The 23806-nt window shown below is 38.4% G+C and overlaps 2 protein-coding genes across 4 annotated transcripts; both read left to right on the forward strand.

Moving 5' to 3' along the window:
• The first annotated feature begins 873 nt into the window (after window positions 1–873).
• On the forward strand, window positions 874–10793 carry LOC310728136 (uncharacterized protein). 2 transcript variants are annotated; one of them, XM_083545293.1, is made up of 12 exons: window positions 874–1239; window positions 3377–3551; window positions 3714–3884; window positions 5207–5269; window positions 6613–6746; window positions 6843–6899; window positions 6988–7034; window positions 7424–8264; window positions 8934–9039; window positions 9184–9258; window positions 9988–10131; window positions 10471–10793. In XM_083545293.1, the coding sequence occupies exons 1-8, from the start codon at window positions 1096–1098 to the stop codon at window positions 7467–7469; spliced, it is 837 nt and encodes a 278-aa protein (XP_083401419.1). In that variant the 5' UTR covers window positions 874–1095; the 3' UTR covers window positions 7470–8264; window positions 8934–9039; window positions 9184–9258; window positions 9988–10131; window positions 10471–10793. The 2 variants fall into 2 exon arrangements, with proteins under 2 accessions (XP_083401419.1, XP_083401420.1); XM_083545294.1 differs by having other exon boundaries at window positions 877–1239; window positions 6843–6890.
• A 1661-nt stretch (window positions 10794–12454) lies between these two features.
• Window positions 12455–23553, forward strand: LOC310728134 (uncharacterized protein). Of its 2 annotated transcripts, XM_083545291.1 has the most exons (15): window positions 12455–12723; window positions 14063–14237; window positions 14386–14583; window positions 15563–15643; window positions 16011–16144; window positions 16282–16329; window positions 16942–16981; window positions 17204–17446; window positions 18091–18230; window positions 18380–18442; window positions 19639–19766; window positions 19898–20003; window positions 20087–20161; window positions 20943–21068; window positions 22647–23553. In XM_083545291.1, the coding sequence occupies exons 1-15, from the start codon at window positions 12565–12567 to the stop codon at window positions 22725–22727; spliced, it is 1797 nt and encodes a 598-aa protein (XP_083401417.1). In that variant the 5' UTR covers window positions 12455–12564; the 3' UTR covers window positions 22728–23553. The 2 variants fall into 2 exon arrangements, 1 of the variants encoding a protein (XP_083401417.1); XR_014534192.1 differs by lacking the exons at window positions 20087–20161; window positions 20943–21068; window positions 22647–23553 and having other exon boundaries at window positions 19639–19863; window positions 19898–20002.
• The last annotated feature ends 253 nt before the right edge of the window (window positions 23554–23806 follow it).

A 23806-nucleotide genomic window follows, 5' to 3' on the forward strand; every position in this document is an offset into this window, starting at 1 on the left:
ATACATCAAGAAGTAAACCTATGTAGCGTCTCTGAATGGTCTTTCTGTCTTAGCATATACAGCAGTCATAGACCTTGGTGTGATTATTGACTTTAGACTTTTTTTTAAAGCTTATGTGTAAAACATGAGTTCCTTGGGATCCTTGAGATTACTGAGCAACACAGGAACTTTGAGGATGAAGTTGGGCTGTAGTAAATATCAACAGTCTACTACAATGTCTGAGGACCACAAGTTGCATTTAAGTGCCCATAACTGCAGACCTCAACACCGACGAACTGTAATGGACATTTGGTGATGAAGTTGGATCTCTCTTTTGTGTCTGGTTGCTCTAAAGGTTTCTTCCTTATGCCATCTTAGGGAGTTTTTTCCTCGTCACAGTCGCCACTTGAATCTCACATTTGAATGGACATTGTCCATTGTACATTGTCCATTGTTAAAATCACTCCACAAAAAAAAAAAAAAAAAAAAAAGATTTAAATTGAATTAGTGCAACTTTAAAATATGAAAGTTTCATTGAATCGTGGAATTTCATGAATTTCATGGAAATTTTATAGTCATCCTCAATAAATACTCAGTCATGAAGTGATCAAATCAGGCATACGCCAATGGTTTTGGAATAAGACAAAAAGCTCATATACTGTAGTTCTTATATTCAGGACTCCACATTTCTTTTAAATAAACTCTTTTACTTTCAGCTCTTTGCAGAACATTCACCTGGTAAGCGGTTTGTCACATACTAGCATCACTTGCCTGTAATGTTTTTATGTAGGACAGCATTTGATATTTTACACGGCAATCTCAACACAATCCACTAAGGTGTGGCCTTCACATGCAAATTACTCACCTGTTCCTCCTACAGGTTATTTTCAATGACGCACGAAACTCTCTCTCTGTTTCATGTTTACTAGCACCACAACAGGTTCAGATTCATTATTATTTGCTCCGCTTTGTGATCAGGTTACTGTTTGATCGGCTGGTGAAACTTAAGAATAAATAAATGTGTATTTCCTCAGCTGGGGATTTTGTTTTCCCTGTGGTGCATTTTGTGTGCAACTGGTGACTATAGAACACTTTAAAGAGACAATCAGCAGCCGAATGGATCCACTGGAATTTCGAAGTCATGATCAGCTTATTAAATTTTTTCAAGTTAAGAAGACGGAGATATCTTGCATGGTGGAACCAAGCACCTTCCTGAACCAGCTTCGAGACTACAATCTGGTACCTGAGGAACTCTACAAGGTCAGAGAGCTATCATTTGAGAAGGGTGGGGGGTGGAGGGTTTGGGGTGGGGGTAGAAGGATGAAGTTAATCAATAAATATAAATAACATGTGTATGTAACTTCTAATAAAATGTATAAGCATGAAATATTACAGCTTGTTTTGTGTGTGTCTGTACCTAGACATACAAAGGCACTGTCTGTCAAGTTCTTTGATTTTTGTCATTTTGAATGGAATGATGTGATTGAAGTTTTATTAGCAATGAATTAAACTCCTACATGTGTATAAGATATGCTCAAGCATCTCCTGCTCAAATAATAAACCTTTTTTCACAGCATTCTCTTTGACATTAAATATTAAAACAGTTGCAGTCAACGCCATTAGAATTCACTCTATTGAAGTGTATGAGAGACAAGTTCCTGCTGTTTGCCACGTTATTTGTGTGTGTTGAGCGCATGCAGTAGCATGCCTAGACGTTTATTAAATAAATAAACGGGCAGATGATGCAAAGCTTTAGGCAAAATCGTGAAGGTGAAATGAAACAAAGACGCCGTTGCTCAAGCGTTAATCTGATCTTGAGATTTTAATCTGAGTTCTACTAAAGAGACTTAGAAAATAACTTTTGCACCATACTGTACTCAGTTATTTCGGAATCTGCTGTCAGATTGCAGTTGCTGTCAGTGATTTGAGGTGTGTTTTAGATTGTGTACTAGAGAGCGGGCAAAAAAAAGGGGTTGATAGTTAATATATTTATGAAGGTTCCCCGGTGGTCTAGTGGTTAGGATGCGGCGCTCTCACCCCTGCGGCCTGGGTTCGATCCCCGGTCAGGGAACCAACCCCAGCCATTAGGGTTGCACAAGCCTTGGTGCCGGTCCCAAGCCCGGATAAATGAGGAGGGTTGCGTTAGGAAGGGCATCCAGCGTCAAAACATGTGCCAATTCAAACATGCAGATAATCCGCTGTGGCGCCCCCTAACGGGAGAAGCCGAAAGAAGGTTTTTTAGTTAATATATTTATGAAAACGTAGCATACCTTGCTGTGGGGAGGGAGGAGAGACCACTGTAGCCCATGAGCTGTGTGTGTGTCATGCTCGCTAGGGTGGAATTACCAGCACTTTAACTTGCTCAGGATCTGAAGAAACAACAGAAAATACATTTTGACAACAAGCATGTGGTGAAAAGGTCTTTGAACAGGTTACAGAAGTGTTAGGTTTTTATCATGCCCAAACAAAACCTAATTCTTGGAGAGGTTTTCCATACGACCTGCAATGCCCGTAGTGCCTTTCTGATATCAGGGAAGAATCACACAGCACACAGCAAATGTTCTTCTTCGGTTCATTGCAGGCAGCAGACATGTGTATATATACACACATTGGAGAGAAAGGCTGACTTTGTTTAGACGAGAGGATATACTAGCCGGAGATGTGTGAGCCCAAATAAAGACTCCCTGTATACCCTACATACTAACATCGTAAATATTCTATAGACACTGTACAGACAAAGGAATGTGTGCGAACCAGTGTGAAAACCGTCTTAACACTAACAAGAACCCATATCTATTTCTATAGAGTTAATGGTAATGCCACAAATACCCATAATGCCCACAATCTGGGTTTTTTTTTTCTTCTAAAAAATCAATCTAGAAATCATGCTTATAATAAAATTGTGAGGATAATAAGACTATGTACTAAACCATTAGCTAAATTGTTCACAAAAGTTTGGACCCAAAAGAAAAAGAAAAACAGATTCAAATCCAGTTATTGGGTTTCTTGGGTTATTGACTGGCCACATCCATATTCCATTTCCAGCATTGGGCAGACACCCTTATCTAGATCCGCTTACATTTGATCTCATTCAAACAAATGAGCAGGGGGTTAAGGGCCTTACTCAGGGGCCCAGGAGTGGCAGCTATGTGTGGCTGGGATTTGAACTCATAATCTTCAGATCCAAAGTCTAATGCCTTAACCACAAAAACACAAAAACACAAATATTCAGAATAACAACACAAATATACATCAGTCAAGCCCAGGAAGATGGAGCAGAACACTGATATTGTGTAGTAATATATTTGATTAATGAACACCAGCTTCTCATGTATGTTTTTTTGCACGCATAAATGTGGGTCCTGAGTGTGTTTTCTCTCTTTCTCTGTCTGTGCAGAAAGTAATAAAGATGAAAAAAAAGGTGAAAATTCAGCATGGTGTATATGAGATTCTGGACTGGGTGGAGAAAGAACGTGGAACAGTCATAAAAACGTTTTGGGAATGTATGTTTAAGGATCACATCATGCACCAATATCCCATTTTCCAAGTCTTCAGAAACAGCATGCTGGACAGTAAGTACTTTGATTTCTTTACTTTTCTTTGCTAAGGATGTTTCAGTGCTAATTATAGTCACTCAACACATATTAGATCGCTGGACACAATGGGATTTGTATCTCTGCTTATGTTAAGTGAGTGGATTTTATTTAATATTTGGGAACATCTCTATGTTTTAGGATCCTTCATGGGTTGTGAAAAGCTTCCTGATGCGGAGAATCCGAACAGAAACGAGGAAGTTGAGAGAAAGAAGCAAGAGCAAGAGAAAAGTACTAAAGCGTCAGATGGCGAGAAACCAGGCCCTTCCTCTGCGTCCAGCCAGAAGAACCTAACCATGAATCCCAGTCTTCGTGAGTCACTGCAGATGTGGTGCAAAGTGTATGGGACGAGATCTGGAGTGTCACTAATGGACATAGTTTTGTTATCTCTATTTTGTATAGCGACTTTAAAGGTTGCATCTCAAAGCGCTTTTCAGCATAAAAAAATAGAAAAATAAAAATAATATATCACAGATGCATCACAAAAAGAAAATAATCACCTGAAAGTGATCCTGAAAAAGTTTAAGAACAGAATTAAAAACACTAAAAGGTTTAGTCTGTTTAATCTCAATGGGTGGAGAATTCAAGGTTTTGAAGATCACACATTGGATTGCAGACTATTTAAAGTTATTACAACTAATGAAGGACCACATAAGGTCATGTAGGACTTCAGCCCCTAATCCACAGCAAGAGAATTTAAAAATTAATCAATCAAAGACTCTTAAAACGAAGAAAAAAGCTCACCAGACCTCGTCTTGGCCAGAATCCTAGTAGCTGAATTTTGCAATGTTTCTGAGTTAATACTGCAACATGTGTTAACATGCAGCTATCCGTACACGCAAACATTCAAAATGAGTAGTTCTTCAATAAACACTGTATAGATAAAGGTATTGGGACACCTGAATTTTCCTGCCATATGTGGTTCCTCTCCAAACTGTCCAAATCTGGAGACACAATTGTACAGGACGTCTTTGGATGGAGCATAATACAATTTTGCGTTCACTTAAACTTGGAAACATAAACCTGTTCCAGCATGGAAATGCCCCTGTGTACAAAGCAAGCTCCATGAAAATCTGCTGTACATGGTTTAGAGAGGAAAAACCTCTCTTAAGTGACCTGCTATAGACTTTACTTACACTCTTGTGGCTGATAAATATGTCCACACTCAAAAATTTAGTGGAACATCTTCCCAGAACAGCATGTGCTTTTTGAGAATCGCATTCCACATCCAGCCCCAATATGCTCTTGTAATTCCCTCCATAAGAGCAAATTGTGGCTAAATGTGGAATGTGATGCAAAAAAACCCCCACATACTGTACTAATAATTCAAAAATACATTATTGATCCCAGAATAAAATTTTTGGTTGCAGCTGCTCACAGTCAAAGATCAAAGTAAAGATGAAAGTAAAAAGAAAAAGAAAAAGAAAAAAAGAAATTGAGCAGGTGTCCGCAAACTTTTGACGATATAGTGGATAGTTGCTATCAATCGTTAAAAAGGCAATCGAGTCCAAACGGGGCGATAAAATATTAAACATGGGTTTAGACGAACAGGAAACAATGTTAAACCTGCAAATTGTGTTTAATGGAGTTTTAAAGCAGAAACCAGTAGTGATGTTACTTTCCTTTATTCTCAGCTCTACTTCCTGTAACTTGCGGATTTAAAGAAGGAATGTTGTGTCCTGACAAGTTTGCCAAAGGTACAATACGCCTTCATTTACACATCATTAAACACGATCCTAATAGTTTTTCAGTCCTACACAAAGATGTCATTTATCGCTACTTACCATCCCTTCATCTGATACTGTTGAAAAAGATGAGGGTAAGAAGCCAACATCATTAGAGATCAAATGTTCTCTACATAACTCTCTGATCTTCCTATCAGCCACTGCTTGCAACCTCGGGGGAAACCATGAACAACCAAGTGTCCTTTTCCTCACACGTTGCTAATGTGACACGCTTTGGGTTTGTTCTGAACAGCATCAGAAGGATTTGATGGTTTTTATCCACACAGGCTGCTCAGGTGCTTGTTCAGTCTTTTATCATTCGGAGACTGGACTACTGGTCGACCTCTAAATGCTGTTCATCCAAATGCTCACCAACTAAAACTCAACCCCAGCAAAACAGAACTGCTGGTCATCCCAGGTGATTCATCTAAAGGTCAAGATCTCCAAATAACACTTCATGACTCTCTGCTCTCCCCTTCAGCCACTGCTCGTAACCTTGGGGTAACTATGGACAATGAACTGTCTTTTTTCCCACATGTCGCTAATGTTGCTCGTTCTTGTCGATTTCTTCTCTATAACATCCGAAGGATTCGACCATTTCTGTCCATACAGGCTGCCCAGGTGCTTGTTCAGTCTCTTGTCATTTCAAGACTCGACTACTGCAACTCTCTGCTGGCAGGTCTTCCCCTGAACGCTATTCGTCCACTGCAAATGATCCAAAACGCAGCTGCACGACTTGTGTTCAATCAGCCCAAGTTTTCCCACACCACACCACTGCTGCGCTCCCTTCACTGGCTTCCAGTAGCTGGGCGTATCAGATTCAAAACACTAATGCCGGCCTACAAGGCCAAAAATGGACCAGCACCATCTAACCTCAAATATAAATGTAAATCTCAAGTCAAATATTGTACTTTTTACCCAAATACATTTATTGAAATCAGTTGTTCCTTTTTATTTATGAGGATAAAAAAGTAACACGCAGCGAGTCACCAATCAGGATCGAGCGCACGTGTTAAACGTGTTCTGATTGGCGCTTGGTGAATTTACTGATCACCAACCTACAGTTCAGCATCAGTTCAACATCAAGCAAAACATTAAGAGATTTTTTTTAAGTAGTTGATTATAATTGTAATAGAATCTGTGTTTGAATCATTAATTTCATTCTATTAATCGATCAGTGTGCTGAGTACTTCATCAGCTGCATTGTTTGTTTACTTCGCCCAGACTTTCGTCTAACAAACAAAAAATGAGTGTTGTCTCAAAATTTGGGCTTTTTGTTCCAGATTTGAAATCAATCATATTTTTCCTTCCTTCAGGAGAGAAGTGTATTTTGTCTGAGGGCCACTGGTTCACTACAGTTGACTTTGAGAGAATTTCAGGAAAAGGAGGTAACAAGAATTGGAAATTAAGCATCCGCTACCAGAACATTCCACTGCTGACCCTTCTGAAGGTAGATGCAGCAGGATGAAACACAGTGAAATATAGTGACTCTCATAAACCTACTGCAATGTGTATAATGAATGTTACAAACTCTCTGTTTTGGAAGGAGGGTCAATTGCAGTATCCAGTCACTCCCAGAGCTGACATTCGGAAGGTACCGAAGGTGTTTATTGAATTTTTTTCTGCTTTTGTATCAGGATTGAAAATGTTCTTCTTTTATTCAGTAATTTATTTATTTCTTTTTATTGCAGAGAAAGAATCTTGCATCATGCTGTGTGAAAAGACCCGCCTTTCGTCAGTACTCACACAGGCTCTTGTTTTTATAATAAACAATTCATTGTCATTCTTTAATAAAATAAATTTGAATATAGAAAAACGGTCATCTTGATAGATTTAATGTTGTGTCAGTGTTTGTCAGTTTTCAGGAAATTTGCTGTCGCTTTTGTTCGTTTCTTTTTTGCGATTTCGTGCTGCTGTGTTTTGCTCTACTGCTTGTGTAAAGCAGAGATAAAGGACACGGTACCACATTACAGGTGTAGGTGTGAGATGTTACAGGATGGTAATGCATCATTGCATTAAATCAGAAGTTTAAGTGAAATGAGTCAGATAAAAAGGCTGGGCACTGGATACTGAACTGAGGCTTCTTCCACTCCATTATAATGAGTTGTTTTCTTTCTTCTTTAATAGAGCTCGGTTCTCCAAACAAGTGCCGAAGAACTTTAAAGCCTCCTGACCTGGTGAGTCTGAGACCCCTGACCTGATACATCCTGATACAAACACTGTGCTAGTCTTCCACACCAGGCTTGTGTAATAACTTCCCATATACATCATGCCATTATTTCCACATCTGGTTCTTTACTGTTGGTCCAGAAGCATCTTTAAGATTTGTTTAAATGTTCTCACGCAACACCACATTGCTGCAGTCCAGGCCGTTTCTATCCTTTTTTATCCACTCTGTATAATAATAATAATAATAATAATAATAATAATAATAATAATAATAATAATAATAACAATAATACGGGTGCTTACTAGCGCCCCCTAGCGGGTTGCGCCCTATGCGACCACCTATTTTCCCTATACTGTACCTAGAATCAATGCTGCATACAGTATAAACATAAATATTGTTTACTTACCTTTAAGCACTTATTACAGCCTGCCGTGAGCCAAACTGACCTTTATAATGTTCAGAAGTTCATCTAAACCTGGATATCAAGCAGAGAGTCTACAAAGTTCAACAAAGACATATTGGTGTGATGTTCATGGGTGCACATAATTTTGGCTAATCTTTGAGATTAGAATTGAGCCTTAGAGGAAACCAAAGGTGTAACTGTTATTACTGACTGTCAATTACTGTTATATGTTAATGTTCTTTTATGTTCTTCATGTTATGGAAGCAGCTGGATCGGTCTGAAGATGGTAAATGTTTCATTTGTAATGAAGAAGGAAAGTTGGTGCACTGTACAGCCTGTTCACATGCTTTTCACCATCGCTGCCACTTACCACCACTGGAGGACCAAACCCCTGGGTGAGTAAACACCAAACACATGGAAAACTAAAGAGGGGGAGAAAGAGCACAACTTTGATTTATAGAGAACGTTTATAACAATGGAAGTCGACCCAAAGTGCTTTACATATATATCAAAGCTATGAAGGGGTAAAGGAGTGAAATTATTTCTTCACATATCTCAGAGATGTTAGGAAGTGCAGGGTCAGCCATGATTCAGCTTCACTGGAGCATAGAGGGTTAAGGGCCTTGCTCAAGGGCCCAAGAGTGGCAGCTTGGCGATACTGGGGCTTGAAAATCCTAACCTTCTGATCAGTAACCACTGAGCAACCACAAGTCATGTTACAGTATGATAGCAGTAGGTACAGTAATACATTACACAATTATATTTGGGATTTTTGGCAGGTGCCTTTATTCAGAGTGGAAATAGTGAAGTAACCTGACTACCTTTAGATCTTTTACAGGAGTAATGTAGCTTCATTTAGATCTTTTACAGGGTTTTTTTTACAGCTTTTACACCCTCACAGGATGTGATGTCATAATAGATCAAATATAGTCTAATGTTAACAACTACATTTCAGATTTGCTTATAATGGTCATTATGCTGTGTGTGTGTGTGTGTGTGTGTGTGTGTGTGTGTGTGTGTGTGTGTGTGTGTGTGTGTGTGTGTGTGTGTGTGTGTGTGTGCAGAGACAACTGGATGTGCACATTCTGTGTGTTTAAGGAAAACCAGCAATTCCAGAATCAATCAGAAAGGGAAGCTGTTTTAAACAGTCCGATTTCAGAAAACCTCACGGTACATAAACACACATTCATTTACACACACACACACACACACACACACACACACACACACACACACACACACACACACACACACACACACACACACACACACACACACACACACACTGACCATCTGTGTTTTTTTCTTTATCAGCGCTGTGATTATTTGCTGATGTGTCTGTATAAAGGGGACGAACTGCGTGTGTTTACCACCAACCCGACTAGAGCAGTAAGACATTTGATTACATAGCAATACATTTGAATGTTTCTGTTTTACATTCCACAGGAGGTACAGACTTCGTTTCATCAGTGTTTTTTGTGATAACGTTGAACATTGAAGCACAGTAGTGGTTCAGTGGTTAAAGCTTCGGGCATACTGTATAGCTCTGTATATGCTATTATTATTATTATTATTATTATTATTATTATTATTATTATTATCATTATTATTATTACAAATATTATTATTATTATCATTATTATTATTATAATCATCATAAATATTGTTATTATTATCAATATTATTGTCATTATTATTATTATTATTATTATTATGAACATTAATATAATTATTATAATGATCAATATTATCATCATCATCATCATCATCATCATCATCATCATCAATATTATATTTATATATCATAAATATTTTATTGAATTCGGAATCTTTCACACACACTGTTATTTTAGACACCCCCCCCCCCATGTACTGTATACTGTATATCGAGTATAAGATGTTTTTAGTTAGTATTGTGTGAGGATTCAGTAACAGACAGTAACAGTACTGATCAGTAATAATTATAAAACTCAGGAACAACACAGCTTTGATGAAGGTGTCACTTATAGAACCGATCATATCATTACATCCTGGTATGAGTGATATATAATATATTATATAGTCTAATAATACATGAGGTGTGTGTGTGTGTGTGTTAAAGTGTGTGTCCTTGTGCAGGGTATGGAGTGGTCTCCTATGATCTCGGAGCCCATGTGGCTGAACAAAGTGAAGAGGAACCTGCAGCTTAACGAGTACAGGACGGTCAAAGAGTTCGTGAACGACATCCATCTAATCTTTAACAACTGCCAACTTTTGAACAGTGTAAGACACAAAAACTGAGTAAAATACAATTTTGTTTCAGTCATAACATTATAACATTATGATCTCTTTATCATGGCACCAGTTAGTGGGTGAATTTATTTATTAGACCACAAGTGAACATTTTGCTCTCAAAGTTGATGTTAGAAGCAGGAAAAATAGGTGTAAGGATTTGAGCGAGTTTGAGTAATTGTGACGTCTAGACGACTGACATCTAGACGACTATATATATATATATATACACACATACTTTCTTAATTCCTTGTTTGTGTGTGTGTGTGTGTGTGTGTGTGTGTGTGTGTGTGTGTGTGTGTGTGTGTGTGTGTGTGTGTGTGTCTGCAGGATAATGAATTTGGTGCAATCGGAGCCAAACTACAACGGATCTTTGAGCGCGAGTTCCAGTGGATCTTTAACATCAAGTAGCATCGTTCCTCTTTTACAATCCTGCATCTTTCTGCAGGTTAATATTCAATAAAAAAGATTGTAATGTTATATTTTGTAATGACATTAAAACTCCATTGTTAACATATAATAACTACATTTTACAAGTTTTTAAGTTTTATTTGTCATATGTACTGATGTCAGTGACAGTTTGTACATAAATATATTAAGTGAGGCTCCAGGCAAACTACAGCAATAATAAAGCAAGTTCCATCGATATGTAACGGGTTATAGTTGATTTTCTCTACACTTCTAAAGTCCACTATCATTTCTTTGGTTTTTCTGATGTTAAGGCAGAGGTTGTTATCACTGCCCCATTGTGATCACACTCTGACCTAATCGCTGTAGACATCTCATCCCCATCAGTTATGAAGCCCAAGATGGAGGCGTCGTCTGCAAACTTAAAGATGATGTAAACTGTGCTGGGCAACACAGTCGTGTGTGAATGGGGAATACAGGAGGGGACTTAGGACACAACCCTGTGGAGCGCCAGTGCAGGAGTTAGAGTGCATAAAAAGTTATTCCCAATTCTGACCACTTGGGGTCTGTTCATCAGAAAGTCCAAAATCCTGTTACACAAGTGAGAGTTCAAACTTAAGTCTTTCAGCTTTGAAATGAGTTTTGGTGGGACGATGGTGTCGAAGCATTCTGACGTAAGTATTTTTCTTGTCCAGGTGTGTGAGAGCCTCATGTATTACTAAAGTGATGCCGTCTTCTGTCAATCTGTTTTTTTTCCTGTATGCCAATTGGAGAGGGTTCGTGGTGGCTGGCAAGGAGAAACATTGTTTTTCTCAAACCGAATATAGAAGGTGTGGTGGAGATGCAGAGATCCATACATCACAGATTTCTCCAACCTTTCTTCTCCTGTAGTTGTAATCATGTGCAGACCATTCCACATGTGTTGAGGTCAGATCCCTGATAGTTTGCCACTATCTTTGCATCTTCGGGATGTCCAAAAAATCTAGTGGAACATCTTCCCAAAGTAGTGGAGGTTATTTATAAGAGCAAATGGAAACTGAATGTGAAATGGGATGTTTTATTTTGATGTCATTTAATTTAATAATGGCATTTTGGCGTATACAGTCGTTCCAGCACACAGCGAAACAACAGAACAACGTTCCTCCAGAAGAAGAGTGTTACATAAAACAACATAACACAAGATAACACAAACATACTACATTATAGTGTATAATGAGGCAAGAACTGCAGCGGAACTGCATGTGCAATAAAGAACACACACATCGTCCATATAATGATTTAATATAATGTAATATATGTGTATTTAATGTTCATAAAAAGGGTTGCAAGCAGGAGGCACTTTCTATAGGAACCTGATTTTGGAAACTTACCAGGAATTCTGGGAAATTTGGGGAATGAATAAAAAATTGGGTGAAATTGATATAAACTGTATAAATAAATATAGACATTTTGTTTGGTCATAAACTGACATTCAGGCAAACTAATACAGATTTTTGTATTTTTTAATGACATTTTGGACTAATTGCTGGTATGATTTTGTTGCACACCATCTTACACACAGCACCAGGAAGTTTTACACATACATTTATGTAATTTTTATGTAATTTACGTGAATTTTCACCAATATGGAGATTATTTTTTGTGCAGGTTTGTAGAAAATGTGTGTGTGAATGCGATCGATTGATGTACAAGTAGAAATTTAACTAAAATTATATTAGATCTGTTTTTTTTTTAAACAAAATTAAACTAAATATTCTCATTCATTCTCTTTAATTCCAAAGGAAATGATTTAATTAATGAATGTATTTATTTATATATTTTTAGGAGAACAAAGCTTTCGTTTTCTTCTTAGGTTTTGTTTTTATCGCGCTTTCGGTTTTTTTCCTCCACGTTTCCAGCGTGTTTCCTTCATGACGCTGTGACTCGAGGCTGCTTCTGGATCACGTGATCACGTTGACTTCGCTGAATCATCACGTGAAACTTCATACGAATTGATCAGCTGGGGATTTTCTTTAAATGAACTACAGCCTGATGGATTCGCTGGATTGTTTAACTCATGAGCAGATGATTCAATTTTTTCTCCGTAAGAAGACGATGATCTCGTCCATGGAGAAACCGAGCACCTTCCTGAACCAGCTCCGAGACTACGATCTGGTACCTGAGGAGCTCTACCAGGTCAGAGAGAAGAACCTTACACCATTCCTCTATTTATTAGAGAAAGAATGGAGGGAGGGGGGAATAGATAGATATAGATAGAGAGAGAGAGAGAGAGAGAGAGAGAGAGAGAGAGAGAGAGAGAGAGAGAGAGAGATAGATAGATAGATAGATAGATAGATAGATAGATAGATAGATAGATAGATAGATAGATCGATCGATCTGAAGGACTGTGGTTAAGCAGTCTTAAATGTCAAGTCCTTTTACTGTAGAGATTTTGAGAAAAGTGAAGGCAAAATCAGTCCAAACCTCAGTGCATTTTCAATCACGTTCCACATTCACACACTCAAATATTTTCATTTAAAGGTTTCTTTATAAGTTTGCTCAATTTTTCCAATTTTTCTTATTTAGAGACTCCCTGTCTATTATTCCTTTAAATTTCGACTCATTTTACTGTACAGTTTTTAAGAAAAGTAAAGGCAAAAAAAAGAAAGAAAGAAAGAAAGAAAGAAAGAAAGGCGCTTTATGCTTGTCACATGTACATTACAGCACAGAAGAACATCTTTTTTCATATATCCCAGTGATGTTCGGAAGCTGGGGTCAGAGCAGGGTTACAGCCGCCCTTGAGCACAGAGGGTTAAGGGCCTTACTCAAGGGCCCCATGAGTGGCAGCTTGGCGATACCTGTGTTTGAGCCCCAAACTTCCAATCAGTAACCACTTCCCTTCATCCAATACAAACTTGATACTTTAACATTTAGAAAGATTGACTTTGACCAAACAAATCTATAAATGTCCAGATGTTCCACTTAATTTCTGGTGAAAGCATAAACAGCTTTACTCAACATCTGGACTTTCAGCTGAAACACTTTGCCGTGCTTCTTGTAAAACTCGACAAAGATGTTCTTCATTAGTTGGAGGTTTATTTCTGATGTAGTTCATCTCAGAGCAGTTCAGCAGGATTTAGGTGCGGTGACTGAGAAGGTCGTTTCATGATAAATATCACTCCAGACGTCTGTCTGCTCTCTAAATAACACTTAGAGTTCGGACGTATTTGTCGCTTCGGCTCGTCGTCTTGTTGTACGTTGAAGTCGGTTTCAGACAGATGTGCATGGTGTTGACGTGTGGAACGGTTGCCATGTTGGTTCAGGATTTTTTTCACTTTCTGGAATACGTTTCCAACATTCCCTGTTCCAAACCAAATCCAAACCATCAAGCTTCCGCCTCCATGTGTGACTGCGGGGATGAGGGAGTCTGATCACATCTTCTCTGATGTTCTCCATCTTTCTTCCAGCCATAAACTGTCGATTTCTTTTGTGTCGAAATCTCTCTCTCTCTCTCTCTCTCTCTCGCTCTGTGCAGAAGGTAATGAAGATGAAGAGTAAGAGTAGAATTCAGGAAGGTGTGTATAAGATCCTGGAATTTGTGGAGAAAAATGGTGGTGACTCAGTGAAAGTATTTTGGAGTTGCGTGTTTAAGGAGCACATTTTACACAAATACCCCGATTTCCGCTTCATCCTGAGCAGCCTCATGAACGGTGAGTGTTTTCCATTCCTTCACCTTTTCTTTCTTCATGTTTTCTTGTGTTGTCTTTTCTTTTTCACGGTAGTTCCACTTCTTTCACTCGACACACATCTCATGATTGGACACGATTTTATTGGAGTGTTTTAGAATCTTTGTTTTAGAATCCTTTAGGGGTTGTGAAAAGCCTCCTGAGGTGGAGAAACCGAGCAGAAATGAGGACTTCGAGAAAACGAGAGTGAAGCCAGCGCAAAAGAAGAGATTACCAAAGAGAAGGAAAAGTAGAGAAAAGACAGATGAAGGGGAACCAGGTCCTTCCTCTGCGTCCAAACTAAAGAAACCGGACATGAAGCAAAGTCTCTGTGAGTCACTGCAGATGTAGGGGTTCATTTATCATTTCTTTCACCTCAGGAGAGAAATGATAACTGGAGCACCATTTAATGATCATTTTTAGAAGATCAACAGTTCAATATTTACCTGATAGAGGAGGTGAGACTGCAGTTTGTTTTAAGGGTTTAGGGATGAATGTTTGTTAGTTTTTCATTATTATTATATATCTTTTGTTTTAACTCGATCATAAATCAAAAATTTACATGTAGCTTTTAGTATAAACGAGGAAAATTTGTTGCTCTTTAATATACAGTGAGCAAATAAAATGAGTAACAAATCACAAATAGTTTTGTATAAATCAGGGTGGGATGCGTGGACTGATTATGTAAGTAAGAGGCTTTAACAGAGAATCTCACATCACACAAACAGAGAATTTATATCTTAAAGAAAATTCTTTCTTTTAAATATCCATAGCCAAATGCTCTTGACGTTTTACGGGGATTTTGACAATTCAATTCTTCATCTCGCACTTTTAAATGACCATCTGGCAGACGATATTGTGTTCCTAGATGTTCGAATAAAAAAAAGGTCCAAATGATCTTTTTTAAAAACCAATCAATTAAATTAGTCAATTCTTCTGCCCCTAGTGGTAACGGATGGTCAGTTCGGCTGGTCATTTTAAATAAAATTTATCAGCAATAAATGTAATAATTGTTTTACTGTGAATTGTTGAATATCTGCTGCAAACTTACTTTCCCAATGAGGATAAATACATTGAACTGAACTAAACTTATATGCAGTACATCAGTCCTACTTTCCTAAAAAAAATCATAAATAAAATGAAATATTTAAAAATACATTTTTAAAGACTTTTTTTTGCTGGTTTAAACCTGTGAAGTTTTACACATGTCCATGTCTTATTCAAAAACAGTAGGTTATATGCTTCACTGGGTGGGGAATTCTGGATAATTAGGTTTAATCCTGTTGTAACTTGACATTTCTTGCTCTTAGCTTTACTGAGTAATGACGAAGAGCTTCCTGTAACCTGCGGAGAGAAACGAGGCGTGTTGTATCCAGCCAAACTGGTTAGAGGTAACGCTCATTTACATCTCGTTAAACACCGTATGAATGTATTATAAGCCCAAAAGTATTAGGACACCCACATCTTTTCACCCGTATGTGGTTCATTCCTAAACTGTCACCACAAACTTCCTCGAGTGCTCAGTTGTAAGTGGCTCTGGATAAGTGTGGACTGGTAATGCCATGGGATGTTCAAAAAGGAAGCACATACCAATCTCATGGTCAGGTGTCCACACACTTTTGGCCATATAGTGTAGATAATAGTTGTTGTTTGTATTCTGTTTTGTCTCAGTGATCCAATGGCACTCGAATAAATACAAAGGAAAGAATTTGTACTTGAATTTGGATTTTAAATCAATCATATTTTTCCTTCCTTCAGGAGAGAAGTGTATTTTGTCTGAGGGCCACTGGTTCACTCCGAGTCACTTTGAGACATTTTCAGGAAAAGCAAGTAGCAAGAAATGGAAATTCAGCATCCGCTACAAGAACATTCCACTACAGAACCTTATAAAGGTGAATCTCAGTCGCTGTGAAGATGCAGCAGGAAAACACTGAAAACATGGACACACTGTACTGACTCACACAAACCTACTGCAGTGTGTATAATGAATGTTACAACCGTTTTTTTTGTTTTGTTTTTGTTCTGGAAGGATGGTCAGTTGCAGTGTCCAGTCACTTACAGATCTTACAGTCAAAAGGTGCTGAATGTGTCTGTTTAATTTTCCCCTTATGTATTATGATGTATTTTTTAATTCATTTTATATCAATATAACGACACTCAGTTTATTAGCGTGTGATTAATGCAGCGCGCATTTCTGTCTGACCAGTTCTATTAAAAATATAAATAAATACAAAACAATCCAAACATTTAAACCTTCAGCGCCGCACACATTTATTCATGACGTCCTTTTTTTTTTAATAAATAATAAATACAATTTAATCACTAAACATACATTGATGTAATTTACAGTAAAAAAACGAAATTACTTTCAAACATTTACAGGAATATTTAGTCGTCGTGCTCTGTTTTGAGTTTGGTTTCAGTATTAATTAACATACATTTGCATAAAGCATCAATATTTGTTAATGCCAATGTTGATTAGAGTATTTTAAAAGGTATTAATTATAAATTAATAACATTTGGAACGGATACAAATGTGCTAGATAGATAGATAGATAGATAGATAGATAGATAGATAGATAGATAGATAGATAGATAGATAGATAGATAGATAGATAGATAGATAGATAGATAGATAGATAGATAGATTTTGTTTATTATTATTATTTGTTATTTATTTATTTTGCAGAGAAAGATTGTTGTATCTAGTGTGGAAAGCTCCAGCTCTGGTTAGTGTACACACTTTTTTTTTTTTTTTTTTTTTATTTCAACAAGTAACAAAACACTGTCGTAAAAAGAATAATTTTTTTTTTTTATATAAAACATAATTAAATGCAGAACTGAAGGTCATCAGAAGCTCTTTAAATTTCTGCATCCAGAAAATGTGCTTTTGATCAGATTTCTTGTTCTGATATTGTGTTTCCACATGTTGCTCTGTTGGAACCTGTTAGAGTCGAGTGAATCCAGTGAGGAATCCAGTGAGGAATCCAGTGAGGAATCCAGTGAGGAATCCAGTGAGGAATCCAGTGAGGAATCCAGTGAAGAATCCAGTGAAGACTCGATGGATGAAGAGCTGAGGGAGGAGGAGGAGGAGGAGGAGAGCGAGGCGGTGGATATGGCACTGTTAGAACTTGGCGTTTTGCCGGTCAGCTGTGGCTCCGTCAGTGGAGATTTATATAAAAGCAGATTTGTAGGTAGGTGGTCATCAGAGTCAAGTACATAAGAACATAATGCTGGTATAAAAGCTCACACTTCGCTGTGGAGTATCTCCTTCTACCATCATCACTTCAGCGCTGACTTTAGAGCCGTCACTATGTTTCTGGAATGTTTGCGGAGCTCGAATTCTGTCGTAGCCAGAGATTAAGTACCGCCATAAAATGACACCTGTTTCCATGAGGTTCATTAAATACATATTCGAGAATGTGTGTGTGAACTACTGATTATGACACTGTTGGAGTTAACTTTTTTTTAACACCACACGCTATAATGGAGCTCAAGAAGGTCGTTAGGAAATGTGGACAATCGCTGTTTCACTCTGGATGGACCTGGAACTGGATGTTACCACGGTTACTGTTTGTTATGATCAGCGCGTTCATTTAAAACACTGATTCAACCTGTAACACTCTGAACTCACACCTGAACCTCCAGCCAATCACAATCCTCTATTCACAGTGAACAGTGTGTGAGGGAGAGTAGTGTATGACTGGACAATATGACCAAAAAGACCTGTAAATGATGAGTATGTTAGTGTTTATAGACGTGCGTGTGCGTGTGCGTGTGTGTGTGTGTGTGTGTGTGTGTGTGTGTGTGTGTGTGTGTGTGTGTGTGTGTTTTGCAGGCCCACACACGAAGAGCATTCGCACAGAGGAGCGCTGGTTCACTCCTGTGGAGTTCGTAAAGCAGGAGATGTCTCTGCCTGATGGACACTGGAGTAAAGATGTACTGTGTCACGGCAAAACCCTCAGATTCCTGGTGAAGGTAATGCGAGAGTCACTGTGTCATATTGTTCCAGAATCTTCTACCAGTCTGATATTTCAGAACTTTGTACAGTAGTTAGACAGAACACACACACCGATTACACTGATATGGAGAGAAACGTTTCTCACCTTCATGTGTTCTGTTTGCAGAAGAAGATCCTTTCTGTTCATCCCATGTTATGCCCCTGTCCTCTCTGCCAGCCGAAAAATAAGGTGAGTCTTAAACCCATGGCAACTTTCTGAAGGAGCCAGACTTCTGAGATTCCTTCACGTCTTTGAAAACTTCGTTCCGCATGTAGAAAGACATTATGAATACGACTAGACCGTAAATCCGGTGTTCCCTTCATGTCACTGGACATTATACCATTTATACAGTAAGGTTCCCTGGTGGTCTAGTGGTTAGGATGCAGCGCTCTCACCGCTGAGGCCCGGGTTCGATCCCCGGTCAGGGAACCAACCCCAGCCACTCTCAGTGCCGGTCCCAAGCCCAGATAAATAGGGAGGTTTGTGTTAGGAAGGGCATCAAGCGTAAAAACATGTGCCAAATCAAACATGCGGATGGTCTGCTGTGGCGCCCCCCCTAATGGGAGAATCCATTAGAATATATAAATGGATGAACTGTACAGCAGAAAAAATGAAAAATGCCGTGAGAGTGAAAAATGTGCATGAGCTGTTGGGTACAATAAATAAATATAAAGTGTACAAATGTGAGCAGGTACATATTCACATTCGGGAGATCATGTGTGAGAAGTTTAGTCCCTAGTGAATAATTGCAAGCATTAACAATCGGTTTAAGCCTTGTAGAACACCAAATGTGTAGATATAGGCATCTGTGTGAATCGGATTAGACTCATTTTACTACTTATTATAATAAGATGAATTTTTAAATATGATGATACAGATACACTGGCTGTTGTAATCGCAGATGTGATTCATATACATGCAACCAACGTGTAAATCAATTCCTAATCCAGGTTTTCAGTGTGTTCCTATGGACCTATGTGCTTCTTTCCGAACATCCCATTCCATATTGAGTCCCCATCTGCTGTTATAATGAGCTCCACTCCTCTGGGAAGATGTTCCACTAGATTTTGGGGAGTTTTTGTGCTCAGTCAGATAGAAGGGTGTTTGTAAAGTCAGGTACTGATGTAGGTGAGAAGGTGAAGAGGTCTGAAGTGCAGTCAGCGTTCACATTCATCCCAAAGGTGTTTAACAGAGTCTCGATAGCAGGAGATCTTCCACACACTTCCAACCCATTTACGAAAATTTTCACGAAGCTGGTTTTGTGGTTTCCGAGTTCATATAAAGAGAAAATTTCATGCTACTGCACTTAAAGTTGTTCTACGGCTGGGAAGGTCATGTGTACATTCGTAAACATTTATTGACATGGTTTTCTTCGTTATTTGAAGCGGGATCAGGATAACGATGACGTGTGCTACATTTGTAACACTGGGTTGAATCTGGTGTGCTGTGATGAGTGTCCACGAGCTTTTCATCGTCGCTGCCACTTACCGCCTCTGCAGGACGACTCGCTGGGGTGAGAACATGAGAAGCTACAGCAATGCAATCAGTTCATAGTACATTTCTTTGGTTTTGATGTGTGTGTGTGTGTGTGTGTGTGTGTGTGTGTGTGTGTGTGTGTGTGTGTGTGTGTGTGTGTGTGTGTAGGGACAAATGGATGTGTACTTTTTGCGTGTTTAAGTGTAACCACAGTTTGTGGATGCACATGAGCAGAAAAGACGTTTTGAGAAGCCGTGTTTCCAAAAACACCATGGTATAGAAATATAAATCAGTACATCACACACACAGACACAGTGATTTATGTGATTCTGAGTGTGTGTTTTCCTTCATCATCAGCGCTGTGAATATTTGCTGTTGCGCTTGTTTAAAGCGGATACTCGGCGTGTGTTTACATATTACCCTGCTGAAAAGGTAAGAAAATATCAGTTTCTCCTCAGTTTTTAAGTCATCCAATAGATATTTATTCATTATTCATCTTATTTCCCAAGAGGAAATCCAGAAATCCAGTATTAAGATGATTTCAGTTCTATTTGATTGGGTACATATTTGGGGTCATGGCTCGAACCGGTGGTTGACTGCGTGAAAGGTAGGAGCTCTAGCAGTCTATAAATATAAGGTGGAAAACAGCAAAGATATCATTCGAGCCGCTCCAATTTCAAAATTTCCAAAACATAGGCGGGGCAAATAAATAGTTACAAATTCAAAATGGGGGACAAAAAAAATCCAAATGTAAACAAAGTTTCTCTGGAAATGAAGAAACACTCAAAAAGTCTTACCAGAAAATTGCAAACCAAAAAAAAAGCAAACAAATACTTGAGAAAAAGTCAAGAACCTCCAGAAGACCAACCACGTGCAATTACAATGAAAAAGCAACAAACACAAAGGGGAATGAAATCCACTCATAAGATTAAAGTGGGAGCTGATGAGGGCGACTCTGGCGACATCTGGTGGGCAAAAATATAACTGCAAATTACGGGGTGGTATTTGGGGGGTTAAGATTTTGGACTTCTGATCAAATCCCAACACCACCAAGATGCCACTGCTGGGCCCCTGAGCAACACCCTTGACCCTCAACTTCTCAGGTGTATGAATGAGATGAATGTCGTTCTGGGGTGTCTGCCAAATGGCGTAAACGTAGAAAGCTACTGAATTCACTCTTGGTACTACATCACAAACTTTTGATGTTGCGCAGGTGGAGAGATACCATTATGTGATCTCCAATCCCATGTGTCTTGAACGAGTGAGGAGCAAACTGCAAAACAAGAAGTACAAAAGAGTGGGAGAATTTGTGCGTGACATCGAGCTCATCTTCAGCTGGGTATGATATTAAATCCAGAATAAAATATCCAGATATATAAGGTCCAGATTTCTGCATGAAGTGTATTGATTTATATATTTAGTATTGTTGTTTTAACACTAAGATTAGATTACTGTTACACTAATCTAATAGTAGTTACACTTAGCATGTTACACTTAGTGGTGTAGATTAGCCTTCTGCAAATCATTGTGTTTCAGAAAATGTCCTCGTTCAAGACACAATGCTTTCTTTTACTAGTGGACTTAAACTACTAGGTCAACATTTACAGTAAATATATTGGCATAGTATAAGGTGCGTTCAAGTCAAACTGGAGGTTTTAAGTTTATAAGATAAAAGAACACATTTCAAAGAGTGGACTTTTTTTCTTTTTTTTGGTCATAATCCCCTTCTACATTTAGACACTTACCCCAGTGATTAACTAACTAACGCCTGGATAGATTAGAACTAGAAGGAGTTGTCTGTCCTGTGGAATCATCCTATAGCAGCCGTCCCTAAACTTTTTTTTTTATTTAGCGGTAATGTATTATGTGTTAGCGGCCGGAGCAGCACCTTTAACAAGGTAGTGGATGGAGGTAAGACATGTGACCGAGGCATCATGAGTGAGTCATAGACAGATGTGGCGCAGAGAATCCAATAAAAAAACGTTCTTTCGGCTTCTCCCATTAGGGGGCGCCACAGCGGATCCTCCGCACATTTGATTTGGCACATGTTTTTACACTGGATGCCCTTCCTAATGCAACCCTCCCCAATTTACCCGGGCTTGGGACCGGCACTGAGAGTGGCTGGGGATGGTTCCCTGACCAGGGATCAGAACCGGGTCGCAGCGGTGAGAGCGCTGCATCTTAACCACTAGACCACCAGGGGACCTGGCGCAGAGAATCCAGTAATTTCCCAAAATAAACCATCGTTCAGAATCAGATAATAAATAAAATGGAAATAATGTAAGTTATGTATTCTTTCTGTGCGGCCCGGTACCAATTGAGCCCGGGGGGTTGGGGACCACTGTTCTAGGACATCCTGCTTCACTTCTTCACATCAGGGAACAACCACAACCACCACTGGATCGTCACTGATGGGCTATTTTTCAACCAGTGTTTCCACCATTGGAATGTTTTCATGCGGCTGAGCGTCTCATCACCGCGCTCTGCTCGAAGTCTTCTCTAGATGTGTTTTACGTCTTCGTTCACAAAAAACTTCAGTTCAGTGCAAACACACCAACACTGTCGTCTGCCATCTGGATTAATGGTCTCTGGACCGATCTGTGACGTGTGCGCCACCTATTGGTAACAGGACACGCTAACCGATTTGTACCGCGTGTAGTGCCACCACACTAGCATCAATTTTTATACCGGTAACGTTAAAAGTCCCGGTTTGACTTGAACAAACCTTTTCATTGATCATAAAGAAGTAAAAATGTATTCATTTAGACATGAAAACATCTCAAACTTTAAATTAGCATGAATTACCAGAATGCAATGTTTATACAGTGTTTAAATATTTGCTGCCAATTAAAAATGCAACCCTGTGTGTGTGTGTGTGTGTGTGTGTGTGTGTGTGTGTGTGTGTGTGTGTGAGCAGGATGACGAGTCTGTCAGGATGGGAGCCGCAGTAAAAGAGCTCTTCCAGAAGGATTTTAATGCCGTCTTTAAAATCCAGTAGGATTATTGCATCGTATTGAAAGTTTTTTCCTCAAGATAAATAATATTTATAAGAATATTTATGTTCACTTTTTACACGTCTATATTCCTGTGTGTTTATTATGGTTTCAGGTCTTTCAGTAATTAAAAGCCTCAATATTATGGAACAATTAATATCTCAAACTCAGTCTGTAATAAAGAATATAAACTGTAATATACGCTGTGTATTTGATGATAATTAGGGATGGGACGATTCAGTGATTCGTATCGATGCATTGGCGTAACCGTTATCGATACGAGTTGGAATTTGTATCGCGATGCATCGTTTTTAACATATTTGCATCTGTAAAAACTATTTATTTAAATATATTTGTTAGGAGATGCGCTAAATTATATAATAAAATATTTAGAAAGTGAGCAATAATTGGTGACTAAACTAAACTGTTTCTCGACTCGCTGTGGCAACATACAGTTCAGATCTCATTCTTAGTTAACACACACGTGAGGGATTCTGGGGTGAGTCGGTAATCACACATTCATTTCATATATCACTGAGTATAAAAGATTTTGGGAAATGATTTACAAGCAAATATAGCAATTTAGCAATACAGTCAGTGAATGCAGTTTCAGATTCCATGTTACATCTGAATATATTGTTTTTAATGTTGTAGTCATGTAAAACTTTTAAACACCACCTGAAATTAATTGTTGTTGTTGTTGTTGTTGTTGTTTATTAACTGCTGTTGTTTCGAGTATTTGGGGTTTTTTTTGTTTGTTTTTTGTCTTTAATGTTCACTACAAAAGTGGTTGTGTGAGAAACATGCAACATAATTTTTCAATTTTATCAATTTCGATTTTAAGAAAGTACAATTTTTTTGGGCTAATATTCTTAAAACACTGCCGGAGACCACTTCATAAATTGAGCGTAGGAGCATGTCTACCACAGCATATTTCAGTGACAAGTCATCCCATCTGGTTTGCACTTGGTAGACCATCATTTGTTTTTCAACAGCACAATGGAAAAAAATTAATAAATAAAATAAACTTTACCGAAAAATATTTTTAATCAGTAAACATTATTTTTATTTCTGCGCCAAGTCT

This window comes from Silurus aristotelis (genome assembly GCF_946808225.1).
Source record: "Silurus aristotelis genome assembly, chromosome: 6".
Taxonomy (NCBI): domain Eukaryota; kingdom Metazoa; phylum Chordata; class Actinopteri; order Siluriformes; family Siluridae; genus Silurus; species Silurus aristotelis.